The sequence below is a fragment of the Canis lupus genome, chromosome 27 (assembly GCF_011100685.1).
Source record: "Canis lupus familiaris isolate Mischka breed German Shepherd chromosome 27, alternate assembly UU_Cfam_GSD_1.0, whole genome shotgun sequence".
Taxonomy (NCBI): Eukaryota; Metazoa; Chordata; class Mammalia; order Carnivora; family Canidae; genus Canis; species Canis lupus.
Genome location: NC_049248.1, coordinates 43,055,620 through 43,070,186, shown reverse-complemented (window position 1 = coordinate 43,070,186; position 14,567 = coordinate 43,055,620). Strand labels below are relative to the sequence as shown.

Here is a 14,567-nt window from a genome sequence, read left to right as displayed (position 1 = left end):
AAAAATGCAGGGAGAGACTCAAGGAGGCTGGTTCCCGCCTTAGACCCGGGATTGAGGGGAACTCCTGTCACCTTTACCCCCTAGGCAGAGGAAGAGTTCAACAAAGCCCAGAGCGTCTTTGAAGACCTGAACCAGGAACTGCTAGAGGAACTGCCTGTTCTTTATCATAGGTAATGATTGACAGTCAGGAAAGGCCTGGCCTCCTGGGCCAGTGGAGGCCCAGGTTCCCTGGCAACCCACGAATGTCCCCTCTCGAGAAGTGCTCTGTTCCAGGAGTTGGAGGTCGCCTCAGCCCGGCTACTGACTTGCTGGGCGACACTAAGCAAACTGTCTTATCACCCCAGACCCTGGGTCCTTCATCTGTAACACACAGATAGCCAGGCTCGCCCTGCCAGCTTTTCCGGTCTAAAGGCAAGATGTTTCTGGGATAGGAGGGCTCTTGGCAAGTAAATTTCCGTCCTCATGGGAACCGGGAATATCTGGTTTCGTGCGTAAGTGTGTATTGTTTTAAACAAGCTTGGTTCGTGAACATCCAGATTGACATAGAAGATAAACCGTGGGATGATTGTTTCTATTAATGACGTCTTTGCTTCACAGGAGGTAAAGGTGTTTAGAGGCACCTGAGTAGAAATTCTGTTTGTGTCCTATTTTCATTGTACAAGATACGCTGTAGTGCGGCTGTAGTCAGTATTTTATATTGCCGCTTAATATTAGTCTATGTGTGACGCAGCCTTTTGAATAACTCCGTGTATTCTAAAACACTAATTATGTGACTCTTTATTTAGATAGCATTGAAGTTTAATACAGTTTCTTTAAACGTAAACTTCCCCAATTTATTTATAGTAGAATTCCACTAATGTGCATGCAGCTTCGGAGAAGTCCAAGTATTGCGTAATGAGAAAGAATAATTATTTATTATAATAATTATCATTGTGTGGGCTTATATTTATACCGCACTTTAAAAATTCTTCAGAGTATTTTCATTCATATCTACTTTAATACCTAAAGAACCTGAACAAGAGGTCTTCATGCAACTGCAGGTCTCAGACTGGGCTGATAAGTATCTCCTCTGACTTTCCCACCCCTCTGAGAGTCAAGTGTGCTACGGGCCTGGCTCTGAAGAATCAGATTCCAGAACATTCTGAGTCTAGGGTACGGGGTGCTCTTCTCTGAGGAATCTTGGTGTTGGCTGGTGTTGGCTTAAGCTCCTACCTTGTATTTCAAAGATTGCCGTTACCAACCCTTACCTGTAGGTGTTGTGGGGGTTTTGTCATTATTTTGTTTTGTTTTGTTTTGTTTTGCCGCCTGATAGTCGTATTGGCTGTTACGTGACCATCTTCCAAAACATTTCCAACTTGAGGGATGTCTTCTACAGGGAGATGAGCAAGGTGAGAAACCTCTGGCCCGTGTAGTCACCGAGGTGGGCTTTTCTAGGAACTATGAAAGTAGCCCAAATTTACATCATCTCATTAAGTACTGATGTTAGCACCACAAGTTTTTACTTTTCTCTCATGATGAAAACAATAGCACTTCACTGACCACCTGGAACTGTGGTAAAGCACGTGTATACACATCAGAGAGTCCTCCATTAACAACTGGATAATGGCATCCATACTTGAGCTTCAGATGAATAAAGGAGGTTAGGCCTGTGGGAAGGAATAGCTGAAATGGGGAACCAAGCTGTGAAATCTTTATCTTTTGTCTCTGGGGAACAAAGAGGGCAGTGTTTAAGCACAGGTCCGTTTCCCAGGTAGTTGGGCGTGAGTAGAGAAGGCCAATCCTACTCAGTGACTGGCAGCCACAGAACACAACCTCATGGGGCCTTTTCTGGTCCTGGGATTCCAAGACTCTGCTGTTACATTAATTAAATTCATGCACACACTCACATACTCCTCTCCACATCTGCGGTAGCTAAGTTATGGTTTGCCTCCTTAATATTACAGTGAGTTTTTATTCTCTGGATTACCTGAGAGAAGCTAGAACCTCAAATCCGACCTCAAACCTCAAGGACCCAGCCTTGAGAGAGCCTTATCTTATGTTGGAAGAGGCAAAACCTATGACACAGACAGTCCAGGAAGAAGGGGTGGCAGGACGGGACCCTGGACAAAGAGATGGATGGGAAGGAGCTTTACAGTGAAAGGTGGGGAGGTTTTCTTTTGGAAACCGTCTGAAAGGGAAAAGAGAAGGGATATTCCAGTCTCAGGTTCCCACTGGCCAGTAACCCGTCTCTCTCACTGGCTCTAGCTGAACCACAGCCTCTATGAGGTGATGAGCAAACTGGAGAAGCAACATTCCAACAAAGTCTTTGTGGTGAAGGGAGTATCAAGGTGAGCAACTCCTGAGACTCTTTGCTACTTGGCTTGTCCTGTGAGCATACGCAACACTCTCATTTCCATCCCCAATCCTGGCCCTCCCTTTGTGTTTGCCGTGCTTGGTACTGTTTGTTATTTGTATTATGCTTCCATATGAATTATTTTTTCTTTATTTTTTTAAAGATTTTATTTTTATTCATTTAAGAGAGAGTCAGAGAGCACAAGCAGGGGGAGAAGCAGAGGGAGAGGGAGAAGCAGGCTCCTCGCTGTGTTGGGAGCCCGCCTGCCCTGTTTGGCTCCATCCCAGGACCTGGAGATCATGACCCAAGCCAAAGGCAGATGCCCAACCATCTGAGCCCCCCAGGCGCCCCTCTTTTTTCTGTGTATGAAATATTTCAGGCATCACAAAAGGTATAAAGAATAATATAATAAAAAGAATAACATAATAGCCATATAGCTACCACCAAATTTAAGAAATCAGCTACTATACGTATCATTGAAGTGCCCAGTGTCCCCCCGCCGCCCCAACTCATCCTGCCCCTCGCCCAAGGCAACCACGGTCTTAAATTTAGTATTTATTATTCCCACACTTTTCTTTTTACTCTACTTACACACATGTACGCACACACAGAAAAGGTGGTTTTGCATGTTTTTAAACTTTATAAAATGGAATTACACTGTATGTGTACTTTTGGAACACCTTTCGTTCTCTTCGTATTGTTTGTGAGGTTCATTTATCCAGCTGCTAATGTTGCTAGCTCTGGTCTTCCCTTTCTATAACTGTTCTGGATGCTGTTGTTTGGCTAGTCCACAATTTATTTATCTGTCCTCCTGCTCATAGACATTTGGGTTGTTTTCCAGTTTCTTGCTATTACAAATAAGCTGCAATGGACACATTTAACATTTCTGCTGTGAGCATTACCAGGAATTTCCTTAGGGTGTATATTGGGAGTGGAGCTGCTGAGTCATAGTCTGTGCATTTGGGCCTCTTCAGCCTTACCAGGCATTGTCATTTTCAAAGGGCTCTCCAAAGTGACCATTCTAACTTATAACCCACCAGCAGTAAACAAAAGCCCCCATTGCTGCATATTTTTGCTACCTGTAACATTATCAGACTTACTAATTTTTCCAAACTAATGAGTGTGAAATGGAATTTTTTGCAATTTTAATTCATATCTCCACGGTGGCTAGTTAGCTGGCACAACTTTTCATGTTATTGGCCATTTAATGTTCCTTTCTGTGACTTGCCTATTTATCATTGTTTTCACATTTTTCATTTAGATTGCTTACCCTTTTTTATTTTATTTTATTTTATTTATTTATTTATCCATGAGAGACACAGAGATAGAGAGAGGCAAAGACACAGGCAGAGAGAGAAGCAGGCTCCGTGCAGGGAGCCCGATGTGGGACTCGATCCCGGGACTCCAGGATCAGGCCCTGGGCTGCAGGCAGGTGCTCAACCGCTGAGGCACCTGGGGAACCCGCTTACCTTGTTTTAAAAATTTAATCTATAGGAGGTATTTTTTTGTGTGTATTTCGGATAGTAATGCTTTAATGATACTCTCTGCAAATATGTTCTTAACCTATAGGGCTTACTTTCTGTGTGTGTGTGTGTGTGTGTGTGTGTATTGTTCATACTTTCTTTATGCTGGTTAAACATACGCAATTCAGTGGTCCTTAAGAATGTGATCACTTGGGACGCCTGTGTGGCTCAGTGGTGTTCAGTAGAGTCACGGTGAGCACCGAATTAGTGAATACTGAACCATTGTTGCTAAGGGAAACCCAGAGTTAGGTTCCTGTGAGCTCCAGCTCCCAGCGTTTCCATTGCCCAGTCCCGTGTGTGTTTCTGTTTGAAGACACTTTATTTAATACACATTGCTGGCACACCTGTGGCTCAGTCAGTTAAGCATCCGACTCTCTTGGTTTCGGCTCAGGTCATGATCTCAGGGTTGTGGGATCAAACCCCACATTGGGCTCTGAGCTCAGCGTGGAATCTGCTTGAGATTCTCCATCTCCCTCTGCTTCTCCCCCAACTTGCCCTTGCTCTCCCTCCCTCTAAATAAAGAAGTAATACACGTTGTTGACTCCTTCATATTGAGCTCCTAGCCAACAGCACCACAACTCATGCCTGAGTAAAGCTTCTCTAACATGTGTTTTTTCTCTGTTGGGCACATCACAGTGTTATAGCTCGAAGCACTTTAGTGCTATACTTGGAGGCCATTTTAAACAGCAAAATCACAAACAAAAAGCACAACGATGTGAAAAACATGGCCAAAAGGACACATTTGCAGTGCGAGAGCTGAACCAAGGCAGATGATTGCCTTGTTAGACTCTTCTTGTAAAATGCTCGTTGGGCACTCATTTTTCAAAGCTCGCATATGTCCATGGCTGGCTGCAGAAGCATCATGAGTATTAATTTTGGAGTCGCAAATAAATTTTAGAGAGTAGGTGAATTTGCAAATAGAGATTCCTCAAGGATCAGCTGTATATCACCCGTAGAATGTGTCCTGTAGAGAAACTATTTTATCAGTGTTTTGCAGTGTTTCTTTCCAGTCTTGTTTTCTTTGTATATTTTTATGTAACTGAGATCGTGATATGGATAAAATTGTATAGCCTCTTTTTCGCTTTATAATAGAAGCATTATTGCAAAGTATATACAACCCTTCTCATATCTTCCATTGCTTTGTTCCATTTTATTGCTATGTGCGTGCATCTTTATTTATTTGGGGGTGTGTTGGGGTTGCTTCTAGTTTTTAGCCCTTCTGAATCTTGAATGCTCTTTCTGTTTCACCAGCAGCAGGCGCTCTTTAGTCATCTCTTCCCCAGTTCGCACATCTGAAGCCCCCAGCCCCCTGACCTCACCTACCAGTCCCTCTGCGCTTTCTCTGAAGAGTGAGAGGGATTCCTCATCAGCAAGTGAAGAAGAGCTGGCATCTGATCCGGCCCAGGGAGAAGACGAATCTGAGATTCAAGAGCCCTTAAAAGACAAGGAAATTGAGGGAGAAGAGTCTGAAGTCAGCTCCTCTGAGGAGGAAGAGCCTCTGCCAGCTTGCAATGGCCCCAAGCAGGCCCAGCCCTCTGCCACCGTTGAGGGCAGCAAGTCCCAGGAGGAAGTTCTCCCTTGCTCCCCAGCTCCATCACCAGGCAGGGCCCTTGTCCCTTCAGAGCAGCCCTCGTCTCTCCCAGAGGTAGTCCTCCGAACCCGCACCTCAAGTGAAGGATCTGAACAACCAAAGAAGAGAGCCTCCATCCAGAGGACCTCAGCACCTCCGAATAGGCCCCCTCCACCCAGAGCCACTCCCAGCCCCAGGCACTCCTCAGGGAACATACCCTCCAGCCCTCTAGCCTCTGAGCAGGGTTCACCTACCAGTCCCAGGACCTCCTTAGATGCTTCACTGGACCCACAGCCACCAGAGAAGCCAGTAAGAACTCCCGAGGCCAGAGAAAAGGAAAACATCAACAGTCTGAATCCAGAAGAACTTTGTACTTCCCCTACCTCGAAGATATCTGAGGTGAGATTGGATCTGGTTGAGTCTTTAGTCCCTTTAATAACCTTCATGGAGATCATCTTTCCTATAGTCAGCTTGCCCCAACTGATAAGATCTTATGTCAGTAGATGGCCGTTTCAAGGATATTCTTGGACACCTTTTTTGGTTATGGGGATTGTTTCACATATTCATAGCAACTAATCCAGTGACCTGTACTCTTAGGGTAGTTGACTTCTGCAAAGGGCTTTTCTCTAATATTATTATTGTGAGCAGATTCTTGCTAATTTCTTTCCTTTGCTCCAAGTTCTGGGAGTTCCGACATGAAGAATCTATAACTGGCATCCCGAACTTAAAAAAACTTTACTTTTTTTAGTGGGGGATGGGAAGGAGTTTGTCACACTTGTGACTATGGTAAGCAAAATGGCATCTGCAAATTTCTAAGGTACAACTTCTTCAATGAGAGAGGTATAGAAGAAGGAACTCACAGGGGAAAGTAAAGCAAAAGGGATGGAAGGTGAGGAAATGATGAGAAAAGGATTGTGTTATAATAGACAGAGATCCCGTGGAGAGCAGCCAGTTCCGTGAAGGATCTGGAAATCAGGGCATATTCTAGTCAAATTACATGGAAAGACTTATATAGGAGAGAGGTTTGACTTATTTACATTCATGAAAGCAGAACTATGTAAAGATTTTTTTTTTCAAGTACATTTTGGATCAATATAAAAGGAACTTTCAGCAGTTAACTGTTAAAAAATGATATAAAAAAACAATTTTAGGGCAGCGCAGGTGGCTCAGTGGTTTAGTGCCACCTTTGGCCCAGGGCCTGATCCTGGAGACCCGGGATCAAGTCCCACATCGGGCTCCCTGAATGGAGCCTGCTTCTCCCCCCGCCTGTGTCTCTGCTTCTCTCTCTCTCTCTCTCTCTCTCTCTCTCTCCCCCTGTGTGTGTGTATCTCTCATGAATAAATAAAATCTTTTTTTAGGGATCCCTGGGTGGCTCAGCGGTTTAGCGCCGCCTTTGGCCCAGGGCGCGATCCTGGAGTCCCGGGATCGAGTCCCACATCGGGCTCCCGGCATGGAGCCTGCTTCTCCTTCCTCCTGTGTCTCTGCCTCTCTCTCTCTCTCTCTATGTCTATCATAAATAAATAAATAAATATTTTTTTTAAAAAATCTTTTTTTAAAAAGTTAAAAAAAAAGAAAACCAATTTTAAATCTAGGGAAAAGGGGACACAGGGACTTCCAAAAACAAAAATAGCATAGGCCACCTTGAGAAATAGCCCTCCTTCCTTGCTGTTAAAAGCTAAGGATATGGGCAGCCCCGGTGGCGCAGCGGTTTAGCACCGCCTGAAGCCCCGGGCGTGATCTGGAGACCCTGGATCGAGTCCCACATCAGGCTCTCTACATGGAGCCTGCTTCTCCCTCTGCCTGTGTCTCTGCCTCTCTCTCTCTCTCTCTGCATCTCTATGAATAAAAAAATAAAAAATGTATTTAAAAAAAAAAAAAAGCTAAGAATATATGATCCCCTGTCAGATCATTATAGAGAAGATTATGGTGAAACATCTAACTAGATGGCACCAAGATTGATTAACTGACTGATTGATTCACTCATTCCATAATTACTGAGCCCCTGCTATGTGCCGGGCACTTTTCTAGGAGGTGGGATATTACAATGAACACAACAAAATTCTCTGCCTTCCTGCATCTTATATTCTAGTGGGTGAGGGTTGGGAGGAATAAGGGAGATAGAAAAGAAACCATAAATAAGTAAAATGACAATTTAGTGATGATAAGAGATAAATTATAAGAGATAAAAGATAAGTAGGGGAAGAGAAGAGAAAAAATTAAATAGGGGAAGGTACAGGGAGTGAAGGCAAAATTGTAGTTTTAAACAGAGTGGTCAGAGGGGTTATTTGGGCAGTGAAGGAGCCCGGGGCATGAGCCATGTAGATATCTGGGAGTCTGAGACTTCTGATGCCCCTCAGTTCACAGCACCCTGTGACCGCCGATGCCTCACCAAAGGCTGACCAGGCTGCCTCGAGAGCCTCCTGTTACCTGGACATGGGTACCATGCGGGTACCGGGGTACCACAGCCAACACAGACAAAGGGCCCAGGGTGGCATTCAGGGTGTGAAGGTGTGGTGCTCTCTCCTACATTGTCCACTTTGGTCCACAGGATTTTTCAGAGTCTGACACAACAAAGAAGATCGAGGACAAGGAAGAGACCAATAAGCTCATCTCCGTGGACTCCCCTGAGGTACTGACATCTAAGTCAACACTAGTACCCTGTCAATCTTGAGTCACATGAGGTACAGAGCCAGACATAAAGCATCTTCCCTCTGTCAGCTTCTGGGATGAGGAAGCTCTCCCAGCTGGGAGAAATATGCAGGGGGTGTGGGTAAACAGGGTAGCCACTTTTCACTTTTCTGCACTAAAAAGCACAATTCAACAGTATGGAAAATTCAAAATTAACTTAAATTTGACTTTGTAATACTTTATATGATTTTAGTATAGGGTCAGCCAAAGAGTGGCCTTTCGTCTGGCTCTGGTGGATAAAACCTGTTTGCCTCTTGGGTATAATCTTACTGAAGGAGAGATTCTAGGGGCCAAGATATTGTCTATTTTTGAGGAACAGGCTAGTAACACTGTCCTCCTTGGGAAAGAGATACAGGACGCAACCTCCTCCCCCCTGAAGCCACCTCATTATTTTTGAGATTTACAGTGTTTCCTTAGCCCCAGCCTCTCCTTTGGAATTGCTTGGTCATCAGCTAAAGGAGACGTATTTTTCCTATGGAATTAAGCAGCTAGAGCATCTTCGATCCTAGCCTCTCAATGTCATCAATCTTTTGAGACCCTATTATGTCCTGCAAGATCTGTTCACTTCCCTCACAGATGCGTTATAAGTCATAGTTTCCCCCCAAGCAGAATTATGGACATTATCACATATAAAAACCAGTAAATAAAAAGAAAACTGAGAAAATCTGTACTTGCTCAGCATTTGAACCACCTGAGAGATAATGGAGGTTCTCTGAAAGGATTGTAACTTTGTGGGAGGCGGTATTACCTTTGGGGGCCGTTCATAGCCTAGAACTGGAAGAAGGAATAAGGAGGAACTTAAAGGAGAAACAGAATTTCAAATGGCTGTTTCCTACTGTTAGCAGTTGGTTCTGGTTCTTGAGAGAGTGAATTTTATAGTGTGTGCATTAAATTTCAATTAAAAAATAAATTCATTCTAAGCCTTAGAGTACCAGAGGCTTCCCATGGCTTAACAGTTCCTAGACAGGGCTTTCCACATCTTGGGTTCCCATCTCAGGACCCAGAATTTTTCCCCAAGAAACCATCATACCATTTGCCTTTCCTAACCGTTATAGCTTAGGACCATCCCAGTGTGAGAGCTGTAGTGCGTTCTAGAGGAGGGTTAGTCTAAAAGTGGTAGGTAGTGGTTTTAACACCTATATTTATACCTTCACGGACTCCCACATAGATTTATATACAGATGCATGTCACACAGATCATACAGTATCTGATCATGGAAACAATGGGAGTCCAAAGACCTGGTTTCCTGTCCCAGCAGGTTATTTGACCCTTTGAATCTTGGTCTCTTGATGTGTGACAGAGGATGACGGGAAAGCCTTCCCTGATACTCTCAGGCCATAGTAAACCAGCACCGTATGTTTGCCCTTTGCGTTGTCTGTGACCCTCGTAAAGTGTAAGGCACAGAAGACCCTTCTAAGCCGAGAGACTGGGAGGTTGAGTCTCACTGGGAGAACTCTTCTTTTTGTAGAGCCAAGATCTTCAGCTTCATGTCTCTGCAGTTCCAGAAGACAGCAATGTCACGGCAAGCGAGCCTCAGGAAGAGGTAAGGAGGCCAGATAACACAGAGAATGGGATGAGTGGTAACACTGGGCAATGCGGGTGGACAGAGGTGTGGCTGCATGGGCTACAAGGGGAACCCGGCAGTGAGCAACATCCTCAGGGCAAAGTCAAGCAGGTGGGAACCAGGGGAACCAAGAGTAATCTGGGACTTCGTGGTCTCTGTCCCCATTTCCTTGAACCTTGACCTCTTGACCTTGAACCTCTTGACCTCTCACCATAGCCTTACCTCCTAAATATTTTCATCCGAACTTACTTCATTTTTTTTTTAATTTTTATTTATTTATGATAGTCACAGAGAGAGAGAGAGGCAGAGACACAGGCAGAGGGAGAAGCAGGCTCCATGCACCAGGAGCCCGATGTGGGATTCGATCCTGGGTCTCCAGGATCGCGCCCTGGGCCAAAGGCAGGCGCCAAACCGCTGCGCCACCCAGGGATCCCCCCGAACTTACTTCAAAAAGGAGTTAAGTGGGGTGCCTGAATGGCTCAGTTGGCTAAGCATTGGACTCTTGATTTCGGCTCAGGTCATGGTCTCAGAGTCATGACATCCAGCCCCATGTCGGGCTCCTCCCTGGGCATGAAGCGTGCTTAAGATCCTCTCTCTCTCTCCCTGTGCCCCTCCCTTCCCCTCCTTGCATGCACTCTCTCTCTCTTAAAAAAAAAACCACTGGCGTTAAGATATATAAAAGATGCACAGAAAGGTAAATACACACACAAAATATACTCAGAAATACATTAGTAACAGTGACATAGAACAGAGCCCTGAATTAGGTGAATACAAAAACGCGTTCTATAAAATAAAATTACTGAGGATGGATCACAAAGTTGGTTCCATGCTTCCTGACATCCAGGAAAAGACAAACCTGGTCAGTTCACCCAATTCATAATCCCATTCCTTAAGAGGGCAACAATTTCTGCTACTAAGATGAAAAAGAAGTTGCTCCTGTGAATCCTCCTAAAGAGATGGTAAACCATCCATGAACAACGTCCACAACAAGTCTTGACAGTAATTCCAACAACCAGTTTCTTGCTGCCCCTCTCAATAGCGGCCAGTGCCTCACAAGAAATATCCTTCGAGGGCCACCTGGGTGTCTGCCCTCAGCTCAGGTCATGATCCCAGGGTCCTACTCCAGCTCCCTGCTCAGTGGGGAGCCTGCTTCTCCCTCTGCCCATCCCCCCGCTCCTGCTTTCTCTCTTTCTCTCTCAAATAGATAAATAAAAATAAAGAAATATAATTCCACAGGAGCAAAATGAGCCCATTCCCCCAGTGGTTGGTGGGAGGGCAGGTCAGCATCTAACCCAGTCACTTTTACTTTCCAGGTATCTGCAGTTCAAACTGACTACCTCTGAAGAGGAACTGCCAAGACCCCTCCCCAGAGAAGCCCCTCAGCTGGAGGGTATATAGGTCGGAGAGACTTAAGATCTAGCATTCAGTTTTAGATTCTCCAGCCATATGAATGCTGGTGGTCTCTAAAGATCTAGCATTAATGGAGGCTGAGGAGCCGACTTGGGGGAGGGAGGGTGGCAGGCTTGGAAGAAGAAACTATTAGATTCCGGGAATATTTAATTCAGGCTTTATAGCACTGTTAGAATAAGAAGACTTTATATATTATTAAGTAAAGCGGGCCGAAAATGACTGTAAAAAGCATAAGCATCTGTAGATAGAGACACATCCACATAGAGACACATTACCTACCACTCGTACTCAGGGGACAGTGAACAAATCGTTGACTTACCAGTCACTTAGAGCCAAAAGAAGATTTTCAGATTGTTAAATAAAGTGTTATTCTGACTGTGTATGGATGGGGTGGTTTTTTTGTTTTTTGGGGTTTTTTTAGACACAGCGAGTTGTTTCAGCCCAGAACCCTACTCTCCACTTAGGATGTTACTGATTCTACCCCACGTTCAGAAAGCTTTAGTCCCATCCGTGACACCCAGCCCCCGTGGGAATGATGCCAGGGGCCACAGGCTCCTTTCCTCCACCGAGGTGCTTTCCTGCCTGACCCCTGCCCCCACTTTCAGCTAATAAGCAAATTCCCCCGGTGAGGGGTTACATTTTAGAGCTGTAGCTAGTGTTTACAATCTGCTGTGTGGTGTGAATAAGTATCTGAGCAGGATGGAAGGAGACATGGAATTCCATGTGAAGGGAAAGGGTACAAAGTATAATAATATGATGGAAATGGTGTGGAATTTAGAATCCATCATTTATTTCTGTGAAAACATTAAAAACTTGCTTTGAAGTCCTGCCACCCCAATAAACACACACATGCAAATGCTCATCCATCTTTGCTTTTGTTTCTGGGGTTATGGACGACGTCACACTTGAGCATTCAGCAAGCGTTTATTAGTACCTACTGCACACTGAGCACCAAACTAGGTACTAGAGAAGTAACGATGAGGAAAAAAGAACTTTATGGAGACCGACTATCAAGCAGGGAGCAGAAGGGCAGGAGTTAGTCCATGGGTTAGAAGCGGAGCCCTGACTGAAGTTGCAAGGAAGCGCTCTGGGTGAGGCTGGAGAGAGTAGGCTTTGGTGGTGCCATTCTCAAGATGGTAACAGGAGGAAGGGCATCATGCGAGTGGGTTCTTGGGTTGCAAACAACAAACTGCCATGATTAAGCAATAAAGAATATGTTGGAAGGACATGAGGCAGCTCATCGAACCGAAAGAACAGGAAAGGACAGGAACCAGCCCACGGATGGCTGTCGCAGGAACGTGTGGACTGGCCTCTAAGCAAGACTCAGCTTCCACCACCTTCTGCTTCTGTGTCCTTTCCAGATCCAGATTCCCTGGAGGATGTGGCTGGCTCGGTTTATGGAGAGGCACGTAGTGTTTCTACAATGACCGACCAGTGGTGGTGCTGGGAGGGTGTGGTGGTGAGGAAGGCGGATTACAAAGAAACACAAGGATACTTGTAGAGAGATGGAAATATTCTGTAATGTTATGGTGATTGTTTAATGAGTACATACCTGTGTCAAAATTGATCAAATGATACACTTTCTACAGAGTTTTTTGGGTGTCCCGTACAAATATTGGATATAGGGAGCTTGAGAACTTGCAGGACTTTCCAGTAGATGTGTCTGTTAGGGAGCTGGAAATAAATGTTTGTATGCAGGAGTTATTCTCCTAAAATCTAATCTTATTTTAAAACCTTCAAAAGATTTCTATGGCTGAAACAGAGAAATAGGCATGCCCCCCATAAAAGCCCTACTGCCCATATTTTCATACCTCTCCCATGAGGCATCCCATTCCCGTGGCACTCAGAATCATGGCCAGGAGTGATAGTCCAGGGGTATTGGTGGGGTGGGGGAAATGCTAGGAGTACAGGCCCCTAGATGTCCAAGGCCTTCCATGACCTTCTTAGAATCGCCCCTCCCACGTTCGTTCATCCAGCAAAATCCAATTCAAGCCTTTTCTCTCCAGGGCTTTCCCTCCTAGGAAATGAGTGTGCCAGCAAGGTCTTCTAGGGACTTACAGTCTGATGGGGGGAGACAAGCATGGGACATAATTGCTACAACAGAGGCACCACAGACGTGGAAATATTGGGCAGCCCGGGGGGCTCAGCAGTTTAGTGCCTTCGGCCCAGGGCATGAGCCTAGAGACCCTGGATCGAGTCCCACATCAGGCTCCCTGCGTGGAGCCTGCTTCTCCCTCTGCCTGTGTCTCTGCTTCTCTCTCCGTGTGTCTCTCATGAATAAATAAATAAAATCTTTAAAAAAAAAAAGTGGAGATATTTACTAAATTGTGAGATTGACGCTTCATTTGCATATGGCCCTCCAGGACCTTCCAGGAAGGCAGGGGAAGGAGCCAGTATGTTGGGCACATAATTTTGCTTATTTAGGGTAGATAGTCCTGGCTAGGTACCAAGTTGTTTACCCTGATTTACAAAATGGTAAAATTGTCCCGGGGAAAGGCTAGGATTTACAAAACTGCCATCCTGGCAGCAACACAAGAAAGGGCTAGAAGCCGATAAATTGGGCAGAGATGAGTATCTCTTCTTCCCTGCCCTGAGGCCCCTGAGGTCTGTTGATAAAAGTTTCTGAAGTTTAGCATTCAATCCTTGGAGAACACCACTAGTTCACACCACTAGTTCACCGTGGGTAAGGCTCCACTCATCATCTGTACGCATCTCTATATAAAATTAATTGCAAGAACGTCACCCAGGCCCTGCCTTCCAGCAATTCGAAGGACAAAACTGACAGGCTGGTGAGATATCTAGAGAACACTGGAAACATGACACAGCCAGGATATATAGGATACACCAAAGAACAGAACACACTCAGATTACGGCATTGCGATTTTATGCTAAATTAGGTGCTGAGCAAATACACATTGGATCTTGTTTTTTGCATGTTTACACTTTTTAAATGAATGGTATGTACATACAGGGGTAAAATCATGTATCAACAAACATTTTAAGGTTAATTTTTTTTAAGATTTTATTTATTCATGAGAGACACACAGAGAGGCAGAGACACAGGCAGAGGGAGAAGCAGGCTCCCTGTGGGGAACCTGATGCAGGACTCGATCTCAGGACCCTGGGCTCATGTCCTGAGCCAAAGGCAGGCGCCAAACTGCTGAGCCACCCAGGGGTCCCTTAAAGGTTACATTTAAAGAGGAATCACGGGGATCCCTGGGGGCTCAGCAGTTTGGCGCCTGCCTTTGGCCCGGGGTGTGATCCTGGAGACCTGGGATCGAATCCCACATTGGGCTCCCGGCATGGAGCCTGCTTCTCCCTCTGCCTGTGTCTCTGCCTCTCTCTGTCTATAATGAATAAATAAATCTTAAAAAAAAAAATAAAGAGGAATCACTCAAATCACTTGTGAGTGATTATCAAATTGTGAAGGCAACATGGCATTTCAGTAGAGTGCCTGGGCTGGATGGCCTCCAGAGTCTG

General features: G+C 45.2%; 1 protein-coding gene across 2 annotated transcripts in view; it reads left to right on the top strand.

Annotated features, from left to right (window-relative positions):
* The window catches only part of BIN2 (bridging integrator 2), a 33,617-nt gene extending 21,668 nt beyond the window's left edge, over positions 1-11,949 (top strand). The window contains exons 7-13 of one of the 2 annotated variants that reach the window (XM_038577702.1): positions 85-170; positions 1,313-1,388; positions 2,245-2,327; positions 5,110-5,824; positions 7,974-8,054; positions 9,582-9,656; positions 10,991-11,949. In XM_038577702.1, the coding sequence (XP_038433630.1) occupies positions 85-170; positions 1,313-1,388; positions 2,245-2,327; positions 5,110-5,824; positions 7,974-8,054; positions 9,582-9,656; positions 10,991-11,020 (1,146 nt within the window). In that variant the 3' untranslated portion in view covers positions 11,021-11,949. Of the gene's footprint in view, positions 1-84; positions 171-1,312; positions 1,389-2,244; positions 2,328-5,106; positions 5,825-7,973; positions 8,055-9,581; positions 9,657-10,990 lie in introns of both variants that reach the window. The other variant, XM_038577701.1, reaches the window with a different exon arrangement.
* Positions 11,950-14,567: the final 2,618 nt, after the last annotated feature.